The sequence below is a fragment of the Lepisosteus platostomus genome, chromosome 12 (genome assembly GCF_059453375.1).
Source record: "Lepisosteus platostomus isolate fLepPlt1 chromosome 12, fLepPlt1.hap1, whole genome shotgun sequence".
NCBI classification, from domain to species: Eukaryota; Metazoa; Chordata; class Actinopteri; order Semionotiformes; family Lepisosteidae; genus Lepisosteus; species Lepisosteus platostomus.
The window spans coordinates 17,189,480-17,216,875 of record NC_142622.1 but is presented as its reverse complement, the minus strand read 5'-3'; the positions used below and the strand labels follow the sequence as shown (position 1 = coordinate 17,216,875).

General features: G+C 39.8%; 1 protein-coding gene across 7 annotated transcripts in view; it reads left to right on the top strand.

The window, feature by feature from the left end:
* kif13a (kinesin family member 13A) overlaps positions 1-27,396 on the top strand; it is a 104,081-nt gene that overhangs the window by 26,058 nt on the left and 50,627 nt on the right. For 4 of the 7 annotated variants that reach the window (XM_088601196.1, XM_088601195.1, XM_088601198.1 and 1 more), the window contains exons 3-10: positions 9,314-9,326; positions 10,746-10,806; positions 15,779-15,871; positions 16,693-16,873; positions 18,311-18,478; positions 24,130-24,217; positions 24,892-25,026; positions 26,148-26,260. In XM_088601196.1, the coding sequence (XP_088457322.1) occupies positions 9,314-9,326; positions 10,746-10,806; positions 15,779-15,871; positions 16,693-16,873; positions 18,311-18,478; positions 24,130-24,217; positions 24,892-25,026; positions 26,148-26,260 (852 nt within the window). The remainder of the gene's footprint in view (positions 1-9,313; positions 9,327-10,745; positions 10,807-15,778; positions 15,872-16,692; positions 16,874-18,310; positions 18,479-24,129; positions 24,218-24,891; positions 25,027-26,147; positions 26,261-27,396) is intronic. The other 3 variants (XM_088601201.1, XM_088601200.1, XM_088601199.1) reach the window with 1 other exon arrangement.

Here is a 27,396-nt window from a genome sequence, read left to right as displayed (position 1 = left end):
TGACATTGGAATATTGGATCTAACGTGGTTTGATTCTGGCCTGTTATATGTTCAATGAAGATCTTCTTCTCTTATTAAGACTTTCATATATTACAGTAGGTTTAAAATATGTGAGATTATGACTGTACTTGCAGTGAAATGAGAAAGAGGGCTGTCATGTCCTTTTCTAGTTCCTTTCTTATTGCATACTATATGTGCTCATATAAACACTTCTCTGCCTTGGAAAGGGCTTTCTGCTGTGTTGTGCTTATACAATTTTTTTCCTGTTCACATGCAGACACAGTGTACACTGGCAGGGAGCTGTCATATTGGGGCCCAAGCTCAAATAATTCATGGTCAGAAGGAAATGCCAGCATATGGTGCAGTGGAAACCCATCTGTGAGGATGGAAAGAGCCCTTATCACAGTGTCTCATTGAAATGTTTCCACCTACTTGGCTGAGTTGCTCCAGGTGTGACAGTGTTATCACCAGTCAGCGCTGACTTTTGCACAAGTTGATTTTACAATAATGTGCAGAACTGTTACAAATAGTCCAAATAGGCAAAGTATCACACAGCACACTGCTACTTGAAAACCTTGAGAGACTACCTGGTGAAAGTCACCTCTCCCCTTGAATTCCCTCATTAATTATTGCCATACTCTTGCCATTACTTTTACGTTATTTGATGTGAATGTTGAACGTTGTTTTGCGCACAGCATTCCACTTTCAGTTTGGATGGAGAACAACACAAAGATGCAGGTTTCATCTCCTGGATTGTTCTAGAGTCCAAGCTTTTTTGGTCGTCTGTCTCTGACAGCTGACAACTTTTGGAAAGTGTAAGACTGAGTCTGAAAAAGGATCAGACGGGTTTCAGGAGCAACCATAGTGCATGTGTTTCAATAACTTTGCCCTTTATATTCGCTTCTCTCCTTTCAGATGTTCTTCTCAAACATCAGTTCAGCCTTGGTAATGTACTTAATTTTGAAATGATCTCTTAATTTAAAATATTTGTATTTCTTTTTAATTATCTGCAATTATTAGGTAGGAATCCTTCCAAAAGCGTCTACCCGTTGAGCGATGCATCTTGTTGTGTGCCACGATCACTGTTTTACCTGGCACCTTGAGAACTCAGGCCAGCTAATTGCAGGCCTACTCCTGGCAGCACTGAGTCAGCTTCTCACTGCTGCCCCCTGGAGGTTCCCAGTCACAGTTGGCTAGGCTGCTCCCGTGTTCAAAGCGAAAGCCTTTTCCACTTGAGCCAATTCGTAGACCCAGAACTTGATTTAACAAATGTGAAATTTCTAAATAGTAATGTAGGTAATAGGAATGATTGATGGTAGTGGTGTAGGTTTGTGAAAGCTAAGTCTTGAATTTAAAACTTTTAAGATTTTCCTTAAATAGATTGTGGCTCATTAGAACACATTTCCCTAATGTTTTCTTAAATAATGTTTGGAAGGATATAAAGAGATTTATTTGAAAATATTAGAAAGATATCAACTGTTTTTTGTTCTCAAATAAGAAGCTGGTAAATTTTCAGTCATGATTAAGTAGTCCATTTTTCAAATATAGGCAATCTTCATATAAACCATACAAGGATAATCCCAGTCACATGGATAACCGAGAATGTACTAATTTACTAATTTGTTTGAGTAGGCCAAGAAGTGGTTTAAGTGTTGTCATTTTTAATATGGGTTCAGTCATCTTCTGTCCAGCTTAATGATTTTTTTCCTTCTCTAGAGCTAAGAAAAGGGTCCGTCCTAGATAGATGATGCTGTTTAAAGTGACGGGTTCTCAGTTAATGACCCACTGCCCTTAATCCTTCGTCTCAGTCTATGACAGTATCTACCACACCAGATGTTTCTATGAGCTGCTCTTCAAATGCAAATCTCAGTTGTAGGATTTTATCCATGAAACCCCATTACGGGCAGTTCAAGATGTGACTCTGAAAAGTTTTTATAAGATTCAACTGAAGATGAAGGGATGAAGATGATTGATAAAATAGAAAATGTGAATTTTGATTCCCTTAACAGCAGAATTTTAATGCAACCTAGTGTTTTGAGACCTGTAAGAACTAGGTCAGTAGCACCACCCCACTGAGATGAATCTGCATCCGTCCTTTACAAAGAGCACACAAAGGTTCTATTGCCCTGCTTGGGTAGCAGTATAGTAAACTACAGTAGTGTAAAAAAACAGAACAGTATTACTTGCAAATATTCTGCCATTGCTGCAGCACATCACTCTCATGTTTTATATCTTTGGTATTTTTTCATATCTTTTTGGCACTTTTCACTGAGCTGCACAGTCCTTGTACTATGATTGATCTAGTTTACAAAACCCTTGTTTGCAAACATGGCCTGAAATGAACTACTGTAGGTAAACTATGATAAGGACTGCAGATAGGTTTTCAGTAATAAAATCTTTTTACTTTCCCAAATCTATTAAGTGTACCAAGAATATCAGGTTCCATTTATCGTCGTCCCATGTACCTTTTTAATTCAACATATAATAAAACCATCAGACCAGATAATATAGTTGTGTGAGAGACCCACAGCTGATTATATTTATTTGTGCAAGATGTGTATTGAATTTAATGGATAGTTCTCCTTCAAATGTTTGTACAACCCTCAGTATGGGTTACATGTTAGTATAATTCTGTTCTCCAATCTCTTACACTTGTTTCAGTGTATTAGAATGTGATATTTATATATTTTAGAAAATCTATTGCAAGCTTCAGGTTTTGAGTCTTGATAAACTGAGCAAGCTACATTTTGTTGACCTGTTTCTTCCCCGGAGCAAGTTCTTGTCTTTTGAAGTTTGTTTGAAGATCAGTTCTTGATGCATAACCAGGGTCTCCACGCCTGGTTCTGTTTAAAGCAGTGATACCAGGAGATCTGGTAAACTCTGATAACTGGTCAATATTGAACTAGTCACTGGTCAGGTCACTAAAAGCACGGCTTGACTGAAATCTGTAGATTTGTTTTCACTCCAGATATGGCCAGACATACTGTATGGATCCTACTCCTCCGGGATCCACAATATCCTAAAAACACTTTTAAACTCTTCAGTGTTTCACTCATCCGAGTGTAAATTGTTTGCTAGTATATTCTGAATACAAAGTAAAAATTTATGGGAGACATTAGAAAATTACAAATTATTGCATTAAGAGTCATAAATAAGTAATTGGACCAGGGAGATAGCACTCTCAGCAGAATGAGACGTTGGATAAACATTTTCATTTGGCCTCTTTGAAGTTTAGGGATCTGTATTTTCAGTCCAGCTGAGACATTGTTTTTTTTTTTTTCAAACATATTGGCCACATGTGTTTCTTCTTTTAAGCTCAATGAAGTTTGAAGCGTGATAGCCAGGAACACATGGGGCTGAATCTGTCGCTCCAACATAAATCTTATTGTTCTGTAGTCTGGATAAAGCATTTAGGCATTTCTGATAAATATAGAAGACTAAGCACATGCATCTATTCCCTGTCTATTAAGTATGAGTACTGTATCCCAGTTGTATCAGACAGCCTTTCTTGTTCTGCAGAATTCTATGTAGAGTGCACGCAGTGTGTGGTCAGTAACTTCAGTTTCACTGGGGAAGAGGCAACGTCGAGTGACTGTCTTTGTGAAAGGCCTGCATATTCCACATAGAACCTGTAAAAGAGTGTTTCATATTGTGTTTTGGAATTTTTCTTCAGGAAGCAGAGGAATGTTCTGGATAATGATCAGAATGCATCTGACGTCTGCTTTAATTTAGCTGTTAATGCTGTTCAGTCAGATAAAGTATTTCAGACATTTTACCAGGTGCTTGTCAGTACTGTTTGCAGACTTATTTCTAGTTAAATTGGTCTCTTTTGTTTTGCTTTTTCACTTGATGGTTTGAAGAATCCAGATATTCAGTGTCCCTTCATTTAAAAAAATCCATCCGTGACGGAAGAGCAGAAAGCAGTCTATTAGGCTTTCAAAGACGGGAAGAGGGCCCAATTATTTGAATGAGTTCAACCGAGTTGTAAAGTATGACAGAGCTGAAACTGCAGTGGAAGGAGGGTATTTTTCAGGCAGGCCAATACCTGTTCCTCCTGCAGGGCTCTAAGCCTATACTCTCAGCCTTAGAGCAATTGGATTTTTAAAGAACGAAAGCCAAATTGATGGCGTTTTATCTTTGTGAAAGGGTGAACTTTCATTATGTTGAGAACACATTTGTGGGTCTGATATAAAAAGTTGGTTTTCTCAGTTTTCTGCAGTTAAGCCAATGGTATACTGAAGCATTATTACTGAAGTCTGATAATTGTTTTAATTGACTTATATTATGTGGTCAAGTTTTTTTATATTTTGACTTGAGCTATGAATCTCATTAAACTGATTCCACAAGTGTTTTATTACCTAAGAAACAGTGCTAGAATTAGATCACCTCTCGACTTGTCCGATGCCAGGGAATGAGTTTGTGCCTTTATTTCATCAGACGGGACTGTCCTGTCATGGCTACAATACAGCTTGTGCAAAATGAAGCTGCAAGGATTCTCATAAAATAAAATGAAATCAGTCCTGTGTGGGTTTCAATGCCCTGACATCAAGTATGTTATTGATCTTAAACTGAGTTTGCCTTTTCTGGTTTTGTAAGGTCTTACAGAGGGGAAAAGGAATTGTGAACTCCCACAGGTCAAACAGTGAAATATGTTTCCTTACTGGGTTCAGTCGATTCCTTTACTCTCTCAGTAAGCCACCAGTCTTCCTATGTGAATTACTGAAGGCAGCTAAACTGTATTTCTTCTATCTTGGCAGAATGACCATGACATTATGATTTCACTGATTTGTTCCATTTTTGTAGTCTTAGAATTGCTGCATGAGCACTGTGGGGTCTGTATTAGGATCCTAAGGCAAAGGGCTGTTGTACTTTGTTTAAAAAAATTGTTCAGGAGAAGGGACCTTAAAATTTGAAACGGATTGGATTTAAGAAATTATTTGAATATGTACTTTTTGCCTTTGAAAAGCTACAGTGAAAGGTGAATAATACCTCCCTGGTTGACTATGGCAGCTAAGCTGCGATTAGTTCTTAGGTGAAATATGAAGCTCACGACCCTGTCCCTGTTTAATCCCAGTGTGGAATGAATTTAATCATGTTGTGAATGTCTCCATGCCCTGAGAAGAATTGGAACAGAATCTGGTCTGTTGATCCTGGATGTCCCAGTTTCACCTCTGTTAGTGTTATTGGTTTAAGTCCCTGTAGTAACATAGCAGACCTGAATGTGTCCATAGAAATGCACACCTTTTCTCTCTAAATGTATGGGACATTTCAGTAAAATAAAGGCCTGCCTTCCATAACCTTGTCGTCTCTGACTAAGACCTCCTCAGAAACTTCATTGGTGCTCCTTGCTGAATTCCATCATCATGAATACTAACATGATGTATTTGTGATGCATTCTTGCATCTCGCCATTTGCCTGTAATTGAATGCGACAGTGACGCTAGTCTGGACAAACTCAGAATGCGGAAAGTTCAACATTCTATTTAATTGGGAAACAGACCAGGAGGACCAGGGAAATGTTACACATCAAGATGGATATACATAGTAAGATGCTGCAAAATCAGCTTTTGTTTTCTTTTTATAGTGTTCTGTCTTAGCCAACATTAATAGTATTTTTTTTAATGAACGCCATCTTAAATAGTAGAGATGACAGTTCTAAATAGCCGTCCAATTTATTCTGAAACTTGATTCGTTGTGGGTAAATGTTTGTCAGGATGTAGTGATTGCCCAGTTTGGGTACCTGCTTAGACCGTAGTTGTGATATACCTTTGTCAAACATACAGACAGAAAAATTTCCTTTGAAGTTATAGTGAAGGCTGACAAACTGGAAAATTGGCTACACAAGGCTGACACAGCAACTTTACTGGATGTATGTTCTGACAGCCTCTTCCATGTACTGTATGTAGCAGGTCAAAGAGGTTATCCTCTACAAACTTGCTTTAGTTGATGATGTGAGAATAGTAACCCATTTCTTGCTGATTTATTGTCTTTCAAAGAACAGGGATCACACACAGATTTTTCCTTCATGGATGATCTATTAGTTTTGCTCTGTTATCTCACATTAATTGGTAAAAATGAAGACATAATTAAAAGCTTTGCACTTTTGAGAACCAGCAGTCATCAGGATGATGTTTCTGTAACACTAAAGGCTTTGTTCTGATACCGGTCTGTGCTAACAGAAGATTTCCTTTCTGATTCTTGTTCCTAAAATGTCCTTTATTAAAGGTGCTCTGTTTTAAATACATGCCAGTTTTTTTCAGTAAAGAACAACAGTTCAGTTACTGAAATCCTCACCAGTGCAGTAGTTGTTTTATACCTATCATTCATCCATATACTGTAAGTCCTGATGCACATTGTCAGACCCTCACAAATTATACCAGGAATTATAGGATAATAATGTTTTCATTATGGCTTTACTTGACATCTTTTCTGCTGTGCCAGCCCCTGCAAATCTTTTTCATGGAAAGTTGATTTGTGTGCTCTCTGCTTTTCAAAAAAAAAATGGTGACATGTTGCTTGCTTCGCTTCAGTTGATTCGGTTGGCCTCAAAGCGTCCCAGATGGCATCCGGATCCATTTTGAAAAGGCCAAGGAATCATGCCCTGAAAATTGAGCTTAAGCCAGACTGCGTCAGCTGCTCGTACCCATTGCTATGCAGCCACCAAGCTGCAATATGCAGTAGCTTTATAGGTAGAACAATGTTTCTTTCGGAACATAAAGGGGCTCCGTTAAATCAGCCACTTACTCTGCTAATCTCACGCTGTGTTACCAGGCAAAAATGTTTTTTTTATTACAGCAGTGACCCTGTAACTCACCGCAAATGTAGAGCTGCAAGCCTTATTCTAAGAAATAAGTAGATGAGAAACTTAATAAGGAACAGGGTCGTTGGTTGTTCAAAAACATGCACGCTAAGCTTGTGAATCAAGGTCTTTTTAATATAGATGATTCTTGTGAATTGTTTGGTGTATTTAACCGGTTAAATATTCTTAATAAGTAGATGTTTTTTATGTTACATTTATCCCTTTTTATTTCTGGACTTGATGGAGATCAGTCATTGTCGGGAAGAAGAGATATTTCTACTGTGACACTGGCACTCTTAATTCTTTAATTTGTTCTGCATTGTACATATACAGTTACCCACAATTTATCCATGGCCTTACCATCTCCAGCCAAATTTGTTGTGTGGATGCTTGCTCTTAATGTTCATCAAGTTCAATGTTGTTATTTCTCCTTTCTTAAAGAAAATGAACACTCAAGGATAATAGAAAGCTTATACAGCAACACATTTTAATAAAAATCTGCTACCTTGAATATGCAACCTTTATTTTATATATGTTTTTCAAAATGTGTTTTCGAAAAATGTCTGGATTCTGCAAATACAAAAAATGATCTTTTGTGTAATCTAAAAGGTGCTGTAACCAAGTTATCAAATAATTACATGTTTCTTTAGAGGAATTGTCCTAATATATTGTAATGCTACATGACCAGCAGCCATATCACTCTGCAACTAACAACTGGCAACCCAATGAAGCTCAGCAGGTGTGAGCCTGGTCAGTACAACTAAAGTTGATGCTGGAAGAGATGTTAGTGGGACCAGCAAGGGGTGTTCACCCTGTGGTCTATGGGGGTCCTAATGTTCCAGTAAAGTGACAGGGACACTTTTATTAAAAATCCTAGGGTGTTTCTCCAAAAAAAGTAGGGGTGTAACCCCAGCATCCTGGCCAAATTTCCCATTGGCCCTTACCAATCATGGCCTACTACTAATCCCCATCTATGAATTGGCTTCATTACTCTGCTCTCCTCCCCACTGATAGCTGATGTGTGGTGAGCGTTCTGGCGCACTATGGCTGCCGTGCATCATCCAGGTGGGAGCTGCACATTGGTGGTGGTGGAGGGGAGTCCCCATTACCTGTAAAGCGATTTGAGTGGAGTGTCCAGAGAAGCTCTATATAAGTGTAAGCAATTTTATTATTATTATTAATATTAATATTAATAATAATAATAATATTTAACTTGGCACATCATAACTAAGTAGCTCTGAGCCACTTTGCAGACTAAGCAAACAGCTGATAATGGCACATTTTAAGATAAATGGTATAAAAACTAAACCTAATTAGTGTCTGGCCGTTGCTTGCTGTAGTATTTTAAAATCAGGGTTGCATACCTTTAGGTCTGAGGGCTCTGGCAATGCCTGTGCTTGTCTGCCGATGCAGGAACAGGTTCTGACAGTGCCCCTGGCTGCCACCTGCAGTGAACAGCGTTAAACACAGAGCAAGTTCCTTGCAATGGTCAAGGCCAGGCCAGAGGCCGAATTAGTGCAACACAATAGAGTCAGTGGGGCATTAAGAGTTTAAAATTGTTTCCTTTTGTTGTCGTTCAGTATCCCAGGCTGGAAACACTAGTGTTTGGGGTTTCATCGTAACAACCATTAGAAATCTTATGCTTGCTGACAAAAGAAAATTGATGCTAAAAATGTATAAAGCTTTGCATTGTTAAAATATTTTGTTGAAAACATATTCATTTGAGCTTCTTACACTAGAAAAAGATCTTTAACGATAACAATCTGTATCTGACAACATATGAAGTACAAGATTATCTCTTTGAAAATATTACATTTTTACTGTTTATGATAATATGTTTTGCTGTAGTTGACTATGGTCCCAACTTATCTTATTATAAAAAAAAAATTAAAGGGCATTTTTCGCACATCATTTAAGAGATGGAAAGCATTCTAGACACATTTTCAAGGATCTTTAAATATCCTTCTTGACATATTAGCTACTTGTACTGTCTGTAGATTTAATATTGTGTTAAGAATTAATTGACATTTAAGGGTCACTGTCAAACGATTTATAAATAAGAAAATATATAATGTATCACAGTGAAAGATACTGTAAAATAACTAATAGCACAAGCCAGAATGCCACTGACTCCTATTTTAAACAGAAACACCAATAAGCAGATTTAGGACTCAAATCAGGGTTTTAGCATAATCTTATATAAAAAGACTCAAGATGTTGACTCAAGAGTCTTTTTGTTGCACATACATTTTTAGTCTCTGTGACAGAGACTGCAGTCCCAAAGTCACACTGATTGATGTTTCTCAGTGCCTCAGCTGTAGTTCTCTAAGCTTCTGCCAGTCATTTTGCAGTGTCTTCCTCATAGTCTCAGCTTCTGAGTTCTCTGTACCTGCAGTTTCTGTAATGCTGACAAAAGGAAACATTGTGACTTTGTTGCCTCTGTCTTCTTTTCCATGATGTTCCTGGGGTCCCTGTGCCACACTATCCTGCACATTATTCCTCTCTCAACTTCCAGAAAACCTCCCAAGGTATGTACAGTAAAAGGCCTACACCAGTGTTCATTATCTCGCCATATTTGAAAAAATGTACAGTCATTGATCAAGCAGCAGTGATGTCATTATCACTGCAGTAATTGTAAATGTTGGAACAACTTGTTTGCTTTTCAAAAACAAGTTGAGGAAAAAACAACTGCAAACACGTCTGACCATCAACAATCATATGAAATCTGGAAAAAATTACGGGGGGCAAGGGGCTTAAGGCTGGGACAGTGGTGTTATTTTCACCAGGTGTCTGCAGTACCCTTGCAGCGATACAATAGCACAGACACTATTAGCCAGCAGCCATATCACCCTGCAACTCACAACTGGCAACCCACTGAAGCTAAGCAGGTGTGAGCCTGGTCAGTACCTGGATGGGAGACCTCCTGGGAAAAAAAAGGTTACTGCGGGAAGAGGTGTTCGTGGGGCCAGCAGGGGGCACTAACCCTGTGGTCCATGTGGGTCCTAATGCCCCAGTATAGTGACGGGGACACTATACTGTAAACAGGTGCTGTCCTTCGGATGAGACATAAAACCGAGGTCCTGACTCTCTGTGGTCATTAAAAATCCCAGGGCGTTTCTCGAAAAGAGTAGGGGTGTAACCCCGGCGCCCTGGCCAAATTCCCCCCTTGCCCTTACCAATCATGGCCTCCTAATAATCCCCCTCTATGAATTGGCTTCATTACTCTGCTCTCCTCCCCACTGATAGCTGATGTGTGGTGAGCGTTCTGGCGCACTGTGGCTGCCGTCGCATCATCCAGGTGGGTGCTGCACATTGGCGTTGGTGGAGGGGAGTCCCCATTACCTATAAAGCACTTTGAGTGGAGTGTCCGGAAAAGCGCTATATAAGTGTAAGCAATTATTAATTATTATAATGGAATAACATTACCTGACAATAAATTACCTTATTCTTCAATAAAATTTCAGTGCACCTACAACAAAAAAAAATTGTCAAGAAAATGCAAGAAAATGACCAACTTTAGGAATGTGTTGTATTTATAAGTGATACATTTCTCTTGTTCAGTATATGTCATCGTTTCCTGATAAATCAGTGGCCTTGAGGTTTTGCATTTATTGGTTTTGGATTTATTTGTTTTATATCTGGCCTTTCCTGATCCCACTTGAATTCTTACCGTCACCTCCGGTATAATGGCTTGTTCGTAAATCTGAAATCTGACATTTTATTTAGATGTTAGAATAAACTGGTTGTGAAAACTGTGGTACCATTTCCACTGCTCTGCAGAGTAAGCCTTGGATCTATTTGTGCAAGCTCTGTCTTGTCACCGTCAGCCACACGGCAAACGACTCTATGGGGCACATATGCCCAGACAAGCAAATCAAAGAACCTCCTTGAGGATTTCAGCGGCATTCTTGAACTGATACTCAGTGTGTCTCTTTGTCTTTCCACAGGTGTTTGCCTTTGACTATTGCTTTTGGTCCATGGATGAATCAAATGTTACAAAATATGCAGGTGAGTCATTCATTTTATTACAGTGATAGTGGCCAGGAAAAATTATGAGTTTCATGCCATGAGAGGAGTTCAATCTTTTTTTCCCTGCAGATGTATGTAAGTTACACATTGGAAGCAAAAGTTCCTAAGCACTTCCCAATTGTCCTACAAAAAAAACTTTTTCCTACTTTGTTGTTTCCCATTTGATTTAATTCACTGATCTCTGTATGTTTTAAAGGTAGGTGATAGTGGGTTTCTTTTTGTTTGTTGATGGCTATAAAGGGTGTACATGAAAGAAAATGTTCTTCTCAGTCTTTTAAAAGAAATTCACCTACAGAACACCAATCCGACTTGTAAAGGTTTTTCTTGTTTTACTTGTAAAATGACATTTGAGTATTTGGAAGTATTTTCTAGATCTCTATACGGTATGTAGGATACATTCAAATCATAGCATAGAATGCACAGGTGTTTAATTCTTACAGTATGTAGTCTGAACTGAGCAAGGTTTTTTTTACCAGCTTTTCATCTAGTTGGCACTGTATTGTTGCACAAGTATGGTTCACAAGGATTAAGTCAGTTAAACATGTTTATTGAGTGTTTTACTCTTAGTAAATCATGCTGAACTTGTTTGGCTGAAGGCCAGCCTCCTGGATATACAGTAGGACGAGGAAGCTACAGTAGGACCCCCAAGCAGAGTGAAAAGTGCGCAAATGGGAGCTTCGAAGGTGAAGAGGGAGTGGAGGAGGGATGCAAAAGATGAATGTGAAGGAGAGAGCTGTGTGTATAGTATCATAGTTGTTTTACATGCAGGAAATGACATTGGGAATGATTATGATTAACGGCAGCTGAGGCAAGTTAAACTTGGCTGCTGTCACCCCTCCTGGAGTTCTGTTGTAAAAGTCTGGAGTCTGGAGTAACATAACAGCTCAGGTGTGGTCAGTCACTGCAGGCTTGGGCCCTGTCACGTCCATTCTGAGTCTAGATGAGTCTAAATCCAAACTGAATGCTAGCTTCCAGAAAGTTCATTCCGGTGGCTCATTGTTAGAATCCTAGCTGGTAGGGTGTGGCACAGTGGGCAGTTGCTCAAAAAGCTGACGACTGTTTTAAGGGAAAACAGATGGCCCTTTTTCAAGGGGACTAATAGGACTGTGAAACTCCTTGAACACTGAAATTTTTCTCTTGGGTATTCAAAAGGCTGCCTACAGTCTTTAGCCAAAACATACTGAATTAAAGGTAACATCACAACAACACTTGCAAGAGTTTTTACCAGTGGCATCTATAATGTAGCTAGTGTGATTCAGCAACCCAGTAACCTCTAATTTCTGTATCTCCTTTTTATGCTTTTAAAAATTGACTAAAAACGTTGCTACTTTAATTTATATTTTTGATAGTTTTCACTCACAGAGAAAATGTAAGAAAAAGTGATTATTTAAAATTAAATTGAGAAATTGGTAAGTTAGAAGTGTCCGGAGACAAGTAATAAATCTTATCAAAGCATTATAAAGCTTCAACATAAATCTCCTTAATTTAAATTCCAGTTTGCTATATATCCAAGCAGCATTTGGTTTGTTGTTTTCATGTCTTCACTGTGTTCTACTGAGGAGGACATAGGAGAATCTACATAAACACCATTCATGCACATACTCCACCCATGTGATAGTATAGTGTGTTTTGCTGCTTCCTGTGTGGATAACATGTTGACATTAAATTTCATTTGCCAGATGTCTGCCCATTCCGTGATTTTGTTGTTTTTTAGAACTACATTACATTATTTCTGTTTGCTTCTCCCACAATTTTTATGTGCAAATGTACAGTAACTAGTTTTCTAACTACATCAGTCTCAGAATCATTGATAGAAATTTAAGAAAGAATAAGGGGCCTTAAACAGATCCCTCCTGGTTACATTTCCTCAGATAGAGATTATGCCTTTTAAGTTAATTTACTGTTTATGAGCCAGTTCTTGAGACATGTGCCTGGATTACCTTAGGATCCCCACAGCTTTCAGTTTGCATATTAATGGTCTTTGTTGCTTGTTCAAAGATGTCTTTTTAGTTAGTCAGACAAGACTTTCCTTTTCCTTTCCTAAATCCAACTCGACTGTCTCTGAAAATTATTTTGCAAATAGTCTTCTGGTTTAGCTCTGTTTTCCATAATTATACCTGACTGTCGCCCTTTTCTGGGACACATAATATGCAGGTCAAGTAAACACACAGCTATGGGTTGCTAAATGTACAGTGTTTGCTGTGGGTATCCTAAAAGTATAGGTTAGTAGAATATGTGCTGTCTTGTGCAAAGGTGCCACTTTGAAATTAAAAATCTGTTTTTTTCCAGATCAGTTCATATGGAAAATGCCAGCACTGATGTAAATGTCTGTTTTGCAGGTTGGCAGCTTCTAATAAATACGGATCAGAAGCTGAACCTTTTCTGACAAACACATGAAAATAAATCCATTGTTTCACAGTTGAATAAATTTGATTCCTGCCGATTCTTTAATCTCAGGAGCTCAGCTTTTCTGTGTCACAGACAGATATTGCTTTTTCATGAGGACATAGGGACAGTAACTGTGTCCTTGGATGGCTTAATGCTGAAGGCAGTGCTGTTATAGAGATAGAGATTCCTGCTTGCTGGGAATGATTAACTTTGTACACAAATATTCTGTAGTTTTTCCACCTTTGGTCTTGGGTTTTTGTTCAGCTGAAAGACTGACCGTTGAACAGCCCACTCTGTTGGGTGACAGGGAGAGTCCCATTCTTCCTCCATTACTTTGGAAGTACTTTACTTAATTATCGTCCATGTCTGACCTTTCTTATATTTTGAATTCTGACGCACGAGGCCTTAAAGTCATGTGGTTTAAAGAGCATGCAGCACCGAGCGCTGATATATTTCAGTTCAGAATTTTCACCCCCTACCCCCAAGTGCGTTAATGGTGCCATGAGATTGTGCAAAGAGGCCTACAGATGTGTTTCACAATGCCAGGCAGTTCTTTATTTATCAGCTGGTCACTAGGAATGATTTGCATTGTTTTCCTCCTTCACTCTAGCAGCCAAAGGGCGTCTGCATGTCATTTTTTTCTCCCACTTCTAGATCGTGTTAGTGGGACTGTCTGCTGTTTGTTCCCCATTCTTGAGCAGTGTGTCTATGTTACCCCAAGCTTTCCGTTTAAGAATTAACCTCTTAGGAGAGACCTTGGCAAAAGATTTCTGGATATCTATTCCGAAACATGCCTGAATTATCTGGCCTTCCCACTGAGATGGAATACAACAGATGCTATTATGACCGCCAAGCAAAGCTGAGAAGTGCTGACAGGATGTGAGACAGCCTTTGTTTGTAAAGGTGCCCTGTTTGACACCATTTTTATTTGTGTCAATGAGAGTTTGCAGTGGCCTGTTCCCTGTAGTCCCTCGTTAGACCTCGTACTGTAGTTTTAACATGAGTCTGCATGTTCTCCCCTGTGTCCCCTGGGGTTTCTCTTGGTCCTTTCTGTCCTCCCTCCTCCCAGAGACACATTGGACAGGTTGGACTATTCTAAATTTGCTCTATTACACTGGCCCATTTATGGACTCTTTTTTTCAGGGCACTTCATGTGTGTATGTTGTAGAGTTGTGGATTCTGGTATCAATATTCCAGCGCAGGAAGTTATGACTATTTTTAACAGCTGGTTCTGTATTTACCAATCATTTTTAAACTCCTAGAACTTGGGTGGTCTTAGCCATGCCACCAAACTGAATACAGTGGTGTGGTGTTTTTCTCTGAATACAATGGCGGTGGTGTCTTTTACTTGTTTAGTTTAATGACAAGACCACTTTAGCTGATCCTCTGCATCAGTAAGAAGTCCCCCGGCTGCCTCTTCCAGTATCTGTTTGCTAATTCTTGACAGCTGAGGTGAGAGCAGTGCTAAGAGTTTACTCTCTCTCTTCCCGCTGTGATTATCGTGTTAATCTTATTATTATAGTGCTGCTCTAACCTGTTCCATGCCTCTGATCCTCGTTAACTGCAATCAAAAGGTGCACTATGCAGTAAGCTGCCAAGGAAGTAGACCCCTTGCATTGGAAAAGTATGAATGTTGGGAACCATTCTAATGGGAACCATTGGTAGGGGCAAAACTTTGTGAAGCTGTGCAGGTAGAGCAGGTAATCCCATTGTAATATCTGTAAGTAATCCTAAGTGGGTTGTTGAAACTGGCATAAGGTAGTCATGTGTACATATGATTGAAACCAGGAGTCATGAAGATAATGCTTATAAAAGAGCAGGAACCATGAAAACCACCAGTTTGGCTATGAAATTTTATTAACCTTCACCAGTCTTTGAGAACAGTGAAAGTGCTAAAAGTTCTTTTATTGGTGCTTTTGTGTGTCGGGAACATCAATATAAGATTTTTAAGGAGTTATAAAGCAGTGCCTTTTCTGCTGCTTTTGAAATGGGATTATCTTAGGTTTCTTTACAGTCTTTATGTAGAGGTTCAAACTGGGAGCTGTGTCATTGTGTGAGCTACAGAGGAATGAGCAGAGCACATTTAATAAAGAATGAAGGAGCTCCATGTTTCAACCTTTCATCACATCTTCTTCAGGTTAAAAACGGCTAAACCCTGGGAATAATAATACCATTTCACATTTTCTAGATCATTAAAAAGGTTGCACAGATCTTTGAAATGTAGTGCTTAGATCTTTTATTGTATTTAGAGTCAGCCAGTTTATAGTCCTAATTTGTTTTAAATGTGGCGAGTTTGATTAATGACTGACCAAGTTAATGACCCGAACCAACTTTAAGACAGTAAATACAAGCCACTTGGTTTTTTGAGTTCTTTTTTTATGTGCTGAGAAAGATCTGAAGTCTAAATATTTGAGAAATGTCAACATATGTCCTCTGAGGTGTTATTCTGTTGTGTTTAATAATTTACTGCCTTATTGGTTTAAAATTTTACTGAACCTCAGATTCAGCCAGCATTTTCACATGGTGTAGAATTGCATTCACAGCTTATCTCCCTTATTTTCAGGTCAAGAAGTAGTATTTAAGTGCCTTGGAGAGGGAATACTTGACAATGCATTTCAAGGCTACAATGCCTGCATCTTTGCCTATGGGCAAACAGGTGAGGAATGGTTTCTTTTAATGGTTTATTATATTGACTTTCCTTGATGGCTTTTTTTCAGCTGATGACACAGGGTAAAACAAGATTGTCAAATCATAATAAACACTACAGCTTGTGTGTCAGAACCACAGAGCCTTGTATGCGCTGCAGCAGGAATTAAATATGACTGCAAAAATGCAGGACAGTGATTCCACAGTGGAACAGCACAGCAGTTTCACAATAAAAGGATCAGCACATGTGTGCTTTGAAACGGTCTTGCAATATCTTAAACATGTTCCTGGCGGCAGGGATGAGCTTGTGGTAAGATGCTCAAAGTACCCACTAGATAAATAGTATTTTCCTGACACGAAATCAGCAAAAATGAAGAAAAAAGCAAACTGTGTCTGTTCTTTCCTGAAACTACAGTGTTTTGTGATTCTTTGCGTTTAATTCTGGCACCTTGAACAGTTTATTGTGCTCCCTAAAGCCAAAACACATATATTTCATGATTTCTGCCTGGAAAACTGTGAACATTGCTGTGCTGCTTCCTTGTTAGAAGGATGAAAAGTGAAATACCATTAGCCTGAGTCATTTCACCAAGCTTGGATTTCACTCCATCAGGTGTTACTACCTCTTCTTATTTCCTGAAGTAATTTAAGGAGGAGAAACAGGAAATGTACATTATACATTACTCAATGTAGTCTAAGTATACAGTTAGATTAAGTCATATCTGGGGATTGTACAATGTTACATCTTTTTTCATTATACAAGGAGCTGGAAACAACAGCTTTGTGACCTCTTACTGCTTCCATTTACCCTGGTGTCTGGTGTTGTCATTGCAGGTTCAGGCAAGTCCTTCTCTATGATGGGCAATGGAGACCAGCCAGGCCTTATTCCCCGTCTCTGTTGCTCTTTGTTTGAAAGGGTTTCAGAGCAAGACAGCGAATCACACACGTTCAAAGTGGAGGTTTCCTATATGGAAATCTACAACGAAAAAGTGAGAGATCTGCTGGATCCTAAAGGGTGAGTCAGCTTAAACTCGCACACCCACAGCCTTTACTGGGGGGAATAGTATGATATTTATTTACTATTTTCTATTTGGAGGGTATCTCTCATTACCTTTGTGAACTTGCGTTTTTTGGGTTAGGCTTCACATTGATAATATCTCTATACCGCATTTGTTTTTTCTTGGGATTTTTTCTGTGAGGGGAGGATAATGCACTATAAATAGAAGAGAACAATGCCCTGTTCTCCAATATACCCAAGCTGAAATAATCCTACCCAGGTGGCACCCCCCCCCCCCCAGAAAAAATAAAATACTGCCGTTCTTGCTCAGATGACAGCTCCCTCCCTGTTCAAGCCACTGTAAATGTGCCCGTCTCGGCAGACTCAACCCGTGTTTTTATGCCGCCCAGGTGCCTAAGGCAATATTTTTAGTTCCGCTGCCTCTTAATTTCAGTCTGTTTTGATTTAAGGGCAAAATGTAGGTAGACCAGATTGGGCAAAACCAAAACACAATTCAAAATCTCTGTTTGGCAGGAAGACAAAAATAAAGAACATGCAGCCCGCATGTGTCAGAGACTGCCAGGTGCCATTAAAAGAAAGGGAGTACAGGATTCTGTTTCCCACCAGTTTCCAGATCTTCGCAAGCTGGCAAAAAGCTGCCCTACAATCCTCATACTTATTTCCATGGCTGAAGGACTGTCTATTCCAGCATTCAGTTGAGTGTTCACACCACAAGGACAAAAGATGTCAGCTGCTGTCTTTAACAAATGTTTGACAGTTTGAAATAAAATTACAGTTTTACTAAGTTAACGATGAATCTCTTATTTTTGTGCTACTCTGCAAATAATCTATGTTTCTGTATATAATGAATATCTGTAGTTCTCTCTACAACCTACAGAAATATTATATTTCTCCACTATTGCATTGGTCCCCTAAGAACAGGGTTCTAGCCTTGAATAAATGAGCAGTGTTTGCTGTTCTCCCTTCTCCTAGCCCCCATATCTAACCCCATGTCCTCTCCACATGCTATCTCTTTTATAGCTTTTAGCTAAAACTGAGATACCATGAAGTAGTTTCACATTTTCGATTTAGCAGAGGTCGCTGGGGAAACACGGTTTATCATGTCCCAACAAAAAATCACTGCGGTGCAGGAAGTGTTCTTTTTGGTTCTGAAATGAAATCTAGATTCAGAGTGAAAGCTGGAGCTCCTTTTCAGTTTTGTGATCGCACTACAGATGCAACGAAAGCAATTTTATACACGTCGGGGAAGTGACACATGTACTCTTTAACTGGATGTGTTACTCAGAAGTGCTGCAGGTGTTTTCTAAGCACAGGTCTGAAATGAAATCTGGTCTCTGACATGTCTTTGTCTGAGGCTGTCCCATCCCCTTCAACAAGGCCTGGGTGTGTTGTTCAGCAACGGTACAGCCTAACGTATCAGTGTTCTTGCTGCAGTAAGATCAAGAAGCAACAGATATGTCAAGGAAAGAGCCATTTGAATACTAGGAGCCCTGTTCTGGAGGAGCGGACCTGGAGACCTCAGCAGGTGAACAGGAATGATAGACAGAGTAGGGGCAGTCTGGGAGGGGGAGTATACTCTCACAGCTCAAGGTGGAAGCCTATGTAAGTCAGCTCTTGTTTGCCCAAGAGCCTTTGCTTTGCTGCATGACAGCTTTATCTGAAAGCAGCTGTTAGCAGTGAGCCTCACACAGTTGGATGGTGACTTGTGTGTTTTGTAAAACAGCAACATTCCCCAGGCTGTACCACTTTCCCAGTACTGAGAAATAAAAGATCATGATCCGAGGAACCCAAACAGTTTTTGTGGAGACAGCATCCACGTTTTTTAAATTAAAATTGCAGCATCACTGCAGTTTCCTGTAGTTGTGGAATATTTATTTGTGTTTGTTCTAATTTTATTCCATTCATTCTTCTCTTCTTTAAATCCTCAGTTGTGAAATAACACAATTAAATAAGTTTGATTTTCAGAAATAGGAAAGCCCTCTTGGATTAGGAGTTTATAGTATGGAATACACTGTGGAAAACAGCTGGAGAATTTCTGCACCTGCATGGTTCGTTACTTTAAGAGAATGTTTTTAAAAGAAGTCAGTTTGCTTAACTTCTTTGCACTGCTTAAAGCACTTCAGGCTAGATTTTTGAAAGCTTGGAGGCATGTTTCTGAGACACTTTGCTTCATGAAAACATTCATTTTCTCCCGAGGAGATTTGCTATAGCAGGTCATGAAATGTAATTATCACACTGTCAAAATACTCCACAGATGAAACATTATATTTTTTCTGATTTCCTTCTGCTTTTCAGCGTGGGAATGGCCTTTAGTTGTCCCTTTCAGCTCTTGCACTGTTGCACACACCCCATCAATTCTCTGTAAAAGTGCCATGTAAAAAATCATTCAACTTCACTGTAGCCTTCTTTATTACCAAAAGAAAACGGATCAGATTGAAAATCAAACCAAGTATCTGGTAGTACATTTACTGAACATTCCAGCAATTCTTGACAGATAGACTGCTGATAGACTGGCTTGAGAGGTAGTTCCTCCAAATTGCATCCAGCATATTACTTCTTGAAGTGCTGCCTCACATTACACCTTCCCTTTCTTAAAAAAAACATGCACAGAATGAAAAAAATAAGTGTTTAATGTGTTTCCAAACACATGAAGACCAGTTGCTTTTCAATCCCAAATATCTCGACACAGTACAGCTGAGCTGCTGCTTTTCCTTGATTCAGAGCGACAGGTAGTGCTGGCAGCCCTCTACTCTGCTGTCTTAATCACACAGGCAAACTGATAGAACTCCAGCAGTACGTGTTTGATTGTGATGGCAAAAGATGGGATACTTGTGATTTGTGGATACTTTTTTAAATTTCAGATCCTTGTGCTCTTCAGCTGTAGTGCAGGTTCTTTGTTTCTGTGCAGCTGGCTGTAGCTTTGGGAGTTCCCCCTAATCTAGCCACTGGCATTGCCAAATAAAACAAAGAGGGATTATAATATGGATCTTGTTTATAATCTGGCACGTCTGCAGTGCCACAGACTATCACAGTGGGTAGCCCTTACATAGTGATGGTAAGTACTCTGCTTGATTTAAACCAAAAGTTCTACCATGAGAGGAGAAAAAAGCTAAATTGCTTTGCTGGTCTCGCTGTTCTCCCGACCCTGTGAAAATGTTCTGGGATGTGCTTGCAGAGAGTGCAGATGAAGCATATGACAAGCACATATGCCATGGGAGAGAGAATTAAAATGGAAAGGGAAACAAAAGGGAAAGAGGACCCCAAATATGTGCGACCATGATTGGTAGCAAGGGGAGTTTTCAAAACGTAAAACCCAGCAAAGTGCTTTCATTTAAGTGAGTGATTGCAAATGCTCATCCAGAGAGAGAGCATAGCTCTGAAGTCTTAGCCCATCTTGTGGTGATGTTGTAGTTCTACGAGATTATAAACACATATGAAGGTTCACAAGTCCTTTTCCTGAAGAGAAGTGGTCTTTGGAGTAACACTTTACTCCCAAAACACATCAGCCCAGCTGTACCTGAGGTATTTGACCATGATTCACCCTTCAGACCACGCCCAAATCTTGCAGGATGTTTGGGGTACAGGACAGCCCTCTGTCAAGAAGCTCACAGGTGTGCTCAGTGGGAAGCAGGTTGGGTAAATGGTGGCACAGCCACAGTGTTCTCTCTGAGACAGGGGAATGATGCGGCACTGGGTCAGTCAATCAAGTTTATTCTCGTACAGCACCTTTCAAAACTGAGGTTTCTCAAGTCACTTTACATAAATGATACAATAAAAGACAGTACACTATAGAGAATATGTAACAAAACCTTATATAATTGTGAAATTAAAAGAAATAGATGTGGGATTGAAGGGCATCAAGAACAAGACTTGAGGCAAGATTTAAAAACGTCAGCTGAAAGTGTGTTTTTAATATGGTCAGGTGTATTCAAAGGACGGGGGGCTTCCGCTGAAAACGCGGTCCATTAACGTGCAATCACAAGTCCTTGGAAAGTTTAAGGGGCCTAGAGCCGGTGGAATGAAGTGAGTGAATGGAGGCATGTGGGGAAAGTAACTCTTGAAGGCGTGTTGGAGATAGACCATGCAACTCCCGCGGGCCTCAGTTGTGTGCAGCTCTGTGGAATGTGAGGGTTCTGCTTCTGCCAGCTGCTGGTGCTGACTCACTGCAGGTAGCTTAACACAAGTATCATTATCCATTATCGGACAAGTCAAGTCATCGATTAAAAGTTGTTCACAGAAGAAATATCCAAACCCAGAAGTAGTGTCGATGTTGTTTATTTCTTGAATTTTTTTCAAATAAAATCTGACTTAAAAATATTTTTGTGAGTCCCTTAGCAGCCAGTGTAGCCAATAAAAAGCTACATGTATTAATATATGTGATGTAAATATTGCGAAAAGACAGGTCTTAGGACATTTTTGGCCCAAGTCACTTCACTGAACATCTGTTGCTAAATGCTGAACAACTGTTCCTTTCAAAAAAGAGCTAACAAAAGCACAGTGGAGAAATAACAGTGTTGCAGCTTGTTTTTGTACAAATTAAGCAAACATCTTTGAGGTAGAGCAGTGGTAGTGACTTTGCTGCCTCGTGATTTTAATATGTGTCCATCTTTGTTTTATTCTAGGCCTAAGGTATTTATTGTCTGCAGGGGAATCTGAATCAAAGCAAGTTTGTTTTTGTTGGATGTAAATCTTTCAATAGGGTCAGTTCCTGTATATGTACTTACAGTTTTAGAAAAGCTGTGAAGCTGGAAATTCAGTGGACAGGTTTCTGATTGTTTTTAGGACTTTGGGAATGGAGAACTGTGGTCAGATGCCCTTATGTACCAGATTGACAGTAAATTTAAAAGGTGCTTAAAAGGTGCTTTCAGATTAAAATGTAGTAAACATACTGTATATATAATACGTATGCAGTGCTTAGTTGACTATAGCTTATGCGTCAGTTTACCTTCTTTTCTTAAGCGTCAGCATGATTTTAGATGAAAAATATGGAAATAAGAGAATTCTTTAACAGGAAATGGTACAGTTACTTGACAAACATCAAACTATGCCTATGCGTGCACACACTTGCATAAGGAGACATAAATACAGCATGGATCATTTGTAATACCACTATTGTCTAATTCATCTAATTTAATAAATATTGTTAAAATTTACTTATCACTGGTACAACTGTCAAGCACAGCTGTTATGGATATTATATATCAATTCAGGAGTATTGTTCCATACCTATTATGTGATTAGAATGAAGTGATTAGAAAATGGATGGATGGGTTTTCTGAAGTTCCTTGAATCTTACACCTCTTTTCACCCTACAGTTAAACGTTCTATGAAATGTTTATATCTCATAAGGCTAAACACATATGCAATGCTTTCCTTTAAACATTTACTATAACTGTGCTATGATGGAGAAGTACTCTCTAAAACACCTCCATCTGTACACTGTTTGAATCTTGTACTAAAATGTAGACTCATTCTCTTGTGTGCTGGTACCACATTGTGTCCTGAAGCAACACATTGTCCCTGTAGTTATTTCCCTGAGCTCTGTTGCCTGTTCTCTGAAGATCTTTTGGATATGGGTTATAATGACACAAACCACTGAAGGAAGGAGTAAACCTGTGTTTTTAAACACTTTGAAAACTCTTATTTTCTTACAACATCTGCTTTGAACACCAGAGTATTGTTTGCTGTAAAACATGCATCAAGAAAGCTTGACATAAGAGACCCTCTTTGAGTGTTTACCCATAAATACTGTAAATGCACTTCATGCCTGAAGTCTCGTCAAGGGGGTGAGAACATGGGTGGCAGTGATTTTTTCCTCAGCTCACATACCACCCAGGAGAGCAGTGTTACAAAAATATGAGGATCAACTCACATCAATTGCCCTAGAAATAAAGGAGAATAAAGTTTCAGAGTAATTATGGTTTGTAGCATTTGAAATATTTCTGATTTATGTCTCCAGATTCTGTATTTACCCATGAAGAAACTATTATAACTAAATAATAGCACCAGACAAATCAGATTACTGTCTGGAAGACTGAGTTTAAGACATTTTGAATACAGACACCTAATATATTTTGGCCTTTTCATTACTATAGCAGCAGTGTCACTGAAAGCTGCAGGGGGGTAGCTCACACTCGGGGTGCAACTTAATTTGGCTTTTTGGAATAAAAGATGCCCATGTAAGAACCTGCAAAACCATTAGTGGATATGTCCAATGGGTTTTAAATACATTCCTGAATTGAGTGTTAAAAACTTTGAGATTAACCAGCAGCAGGAACTAATTAATGAAAGAAAAACAGTTGTGTTCTTTGTTAGTTAGTTTTACATTGAAATGCAGATACTGTGTCACAGTTACAGTCAGCCTTATGTGCTGCAGTCCTGTAACAGAGGTTCAAATCTCATTCACAGATCACATTAGGAGGTTTTTACAAATCTGTGAACGTCTTGTAACATAACAAATCCTCACATTTTCTATGGAATTGCCAAACCCCTGTAAGAACAGCTGCATTGCATCAGTAGAGCAGCCCTTATAGTTAAACTGTGCTGAATCTCTGTCCAATCTTTGTTAGTAAAATGGTACATTATTGAGTTAGGTTCTGTGTTATGGTCAAACATATTACCTCCAGCTGTGGTCACAGTGCATAACTGAGTATGTAAAACCACATGCTCTTTTTTTTCTTTTGTAAACATTTTTGCTTTTTTAGTGGTCAAGAATACTTCTGTTGTCTTGTGCAACATGTTTATCATGGTGGCTGTCTCAATTAAAGGTTGACAGTTAAAGCTGTGGAAGTAGGTTGACTCTGTTTCTCCACCTTTTTGATTATTGGAGCATCATATTATAGTACATTTGTGTTGCATTGCACATTGTGTGTGGGCTGAAACTGCATATGTGTATGAGTTCCTGGTAAAGAGGAGGTACTGAAGCTCAGATGATAGTTTTATCAAAGCACGACTACATCTTACCTTCAAGGTCCCCACTGCATTCCTAGGTTTGTGTTGATTGCTTAAAAGCATTGGAGGGGAAGAAAATGAACGTGACTCCAAAATGAAGTCCCCAGAAGCATAACCTTTGCTGTGCTTTGAGAAACCTGTATCTGAATCTGCTTTTTGCTTGACTTTTTTGAACACGTATGTGATACAGGAAGATGCCGAATATGCAACCTATAAAAGGCAAAAACTAATCATGAGGATTCAGAGCTCTTCTTGTAAAGATGGGACAGTTTCACCATGACTGTTTCTCATCCTGGTTCCAGAAGCAGGCAGTCCCTCAAGGTTCGAGAGCACAAGGTGTTTGGCCCCTATGTGGATGGATTGTCGCAGCTCGCCGTCACCAATTTTGAAGTAAGGGCTTTTTTGTTTGACACTCTTGTCAGCTCGTTCTTATAGGAGTAAATGTGTTTTTTTTTATTGTCTCTTCTCTCATTTCCGTGTGCGTTCTGGTGCATGACGTTCCAGGTGCGTCTCATTCAGGGAATCTAAGCTTCAAGATCAGGTTTCCCTTAGATTTCTTCCCTTACTGACCTATTCCCATCAAATGTTTCGGCCAGTTCGGCGCATTCAATGACAAGCTGAGGTTGTTTCCAATTATGTTTGTAGCCGGTGTTACCGTTCGGACAGAACACATTGTCGTAACGTGCTCGAAATACGTAGATCTATCATTAGGAAATTCGTGAGTGGCGACAGGTGACGTGGCTTGAGATTCTTCAGACTTTGGTGCGCGTATTACCTGATCTGAAATAAACTCACTTCCGTTCAGCTCCCAGCCACCTGGAGAACCTGTTTGATCAAATGGTGTTGTCCCGCACATCAGTATGTTAAAGCTCTGCAAAGACGTGGATGTGGTGGGTTGTTTAAAACCCAGGCCTTGTCTCCAAGTCTGGAAGTCTGAAGGCACCACAGTGTGCCTTGGCAGGGTTCGCCAACCTCATGTCACAGCTGTAAAATACTGCGTTGGGAAAGCAGACTTGTGACGAACGGTATATTAACGCCGTTTTCTTTTTCCTTTTCTCTTCTAGGACATTGAGTCGTTAATGTCAGAAGGCAACAAATCTAGAACAGTGGCTGCAACCAACATGAATGAAGAAAGCAGCCGCTCCCATGCAGTGTTCAGTATTATAATAACCCAGACGCTCTATGACCTGCAGTCTGGGGTATGTTGCAGATTGACGTTTAATTTTGACTTTGTTTTACGAGTTATTTTTCGTTGTTTTGGACAGTACCAGGGGGAAAGTGATGAAATCGCTGCCTACGTATTTCCTTGAAAGTTACTGTCTTTGTTTTATACTACAGTACCCGCAAGTGGAGTCTTGAAAGAAAAGAAACATCTATTTGATAACCTCTCTCCGGGTGTTTTTTTTTTTTTAAATGAATGCTCTCAGTACAAGGAGCATATTGTTGAATCCTCCATATTTATTTACTGTTTCAAATGGGTTATGAATTTCAAAGGCTCAATTTTGAGCACAGACATTTAATTGTTTGTTTGGTCATAGAAGGTAGCAAAGCTGCTGAAATCTATCAGCCAATGATAGACGTGCCAGATGTTGGAGCTTCCAAACACTGAACATTAGCAATTCAGTCAGCAGTGCTGCGTTACCTCCAGGCTGGGCTCACCCTATTTAACGGGGTCCAGCCTGGGAAAAATAGCCGCTAGCACAGCAATGACCAGACTGGACTTACCCTATTAAGTGGGATCCAGTCTGGTGAGCAGGGCGCATAAGGTAAAAACAAAACAAGAACTGAGTGCATAACAAAAATGCATGTGTGTGCCTGCCCCAGTGGAAGTGCATGATGGGACAGACAAAAGGAGAAATGAAATGAAAAAGAAAACCTTACACGGTTGCAATCCCCTCTGGGACTGGCCTTGCTCGTCCTGTCGGAGGGTGTCCAGTGTGCCTTTATAGGACCCGCCCAGCCGGGGCTTATCAGCTGGAAGCCAAGACAGCTGGGACTACAAAGGGGAGGCGCCGCCCTACGACCAGGGCTCCGCCTCCACACTGGACACGCCCCCACGTAATGCCACACGACTGACAGATGTCTTGGTGTTGGGTCTGAAGAATTGGAAGCAAAGCACCATTGCTGATGTGGGTCACAACATACTCCCGGCCAGAATTTAGTTAGATCATCTGACTGCTGTATGCTGTATGCTGACTGTGCGATATCTGCTCACTTAGTGTGCGCTGTCTTGACCACATGATCTCTGTGCTGACTGTGTGCGCTCTGTTCGCATTGTGTGCACTCTGTGCTGACTGTGTGTGCTCTGTGCTTTGTGCAGAACTCCGGAGAAAAGGTGAGCAAAGTCAGCCTGGTGGACTTGGCTGGGAGTGAAAGAGTATCCAAGACCGGAGCAGCTGGAGAAAGACTGAAGGAAGGAAGCAATATAAACAAGTGAGCACAGCTGGTTGCTATACATGCAGTGTAGGGTGTGTGACATGCTAGGAGGCCTGTCAGAGTGGCTGAATTTGATTTTCTGTCTTCTAATAAAAAAAGAGGAAAAGATTGTCATTCTTATTTTTTTAGTATCTTGACATCCAACTGGTGTCTGGAAGAAAAGGTTTCATTGACATTGTGGATAATATATTTTTAAGTGTGAGAATGAACATAGAAAGGACAATAGAATCACATATTATGTCATAAAACAGCACTGAGAACGTTCAAAATTGTGGTTTATTATAACAGTCTAGACTTCTGAAGATACATGCTGATAATAGCAGTGTTGAGATCTCTAGTCTGGAATATGCCCAAATAGTGTAGCAATGCCAGCAGTCACCCTTAAAACATGCCTCAAACCAGGTAGATGACAGGGTTCTGGGCAATGTGGACACACTCTTCTTGGAGGGTGTCATGGTGTACCTCATCCAAGTGGTAGGCATGTCCCCAGATGTGGGCAAAAAGGCTCAAGCCAAATGATTGGGATGCCAGTCAGGGGCAGGTTTACTTACTGGTGGAGGCAGAATACGCAAATAACAACTCCAACAACCAGTTCATCAAGCAGGAAAATGGCAGAAAGGTAGAGTTTAGATGACCTCTAGCCTCTGACCAAGTGCTTCTTGAACTTGTGCCAGAGGTTCAGTAAGCAGCAATATCAGCTCATCTTCAGTGCCAAGACAGGACTGAGAAGAATATCTTAGAAGATGTACAGTATGTAACTTAAATACATAGATATCATGATAGTAAGCATTCCTATTAACTGGCTAAAAATAAATATACATTCCTATCTCCATATTTAGTGGCCTGATTGATGGTTCATGCATATATAGTGCTGCTTAAGAAAATATAGTGTCCATGATTGTCAGTGAGCGTAATGTATGAAGATGGTTCTCATCCTACTGGAACTGGCATCTGTAGTAGCAACTGGTGCTGAGATTGCCCTCTGGCACCACCAAAGATATTTGGTAGTTGAGAGTTGCCTGCCTACAATATAACACTGGGGCCAGTCAAGTGATCTGCCAGACTAACACAAACAATGACCTTTTGCTCATTTTAACCCTCTCAAGTTCTTGGCCATGAGGTGGCTTGTGATC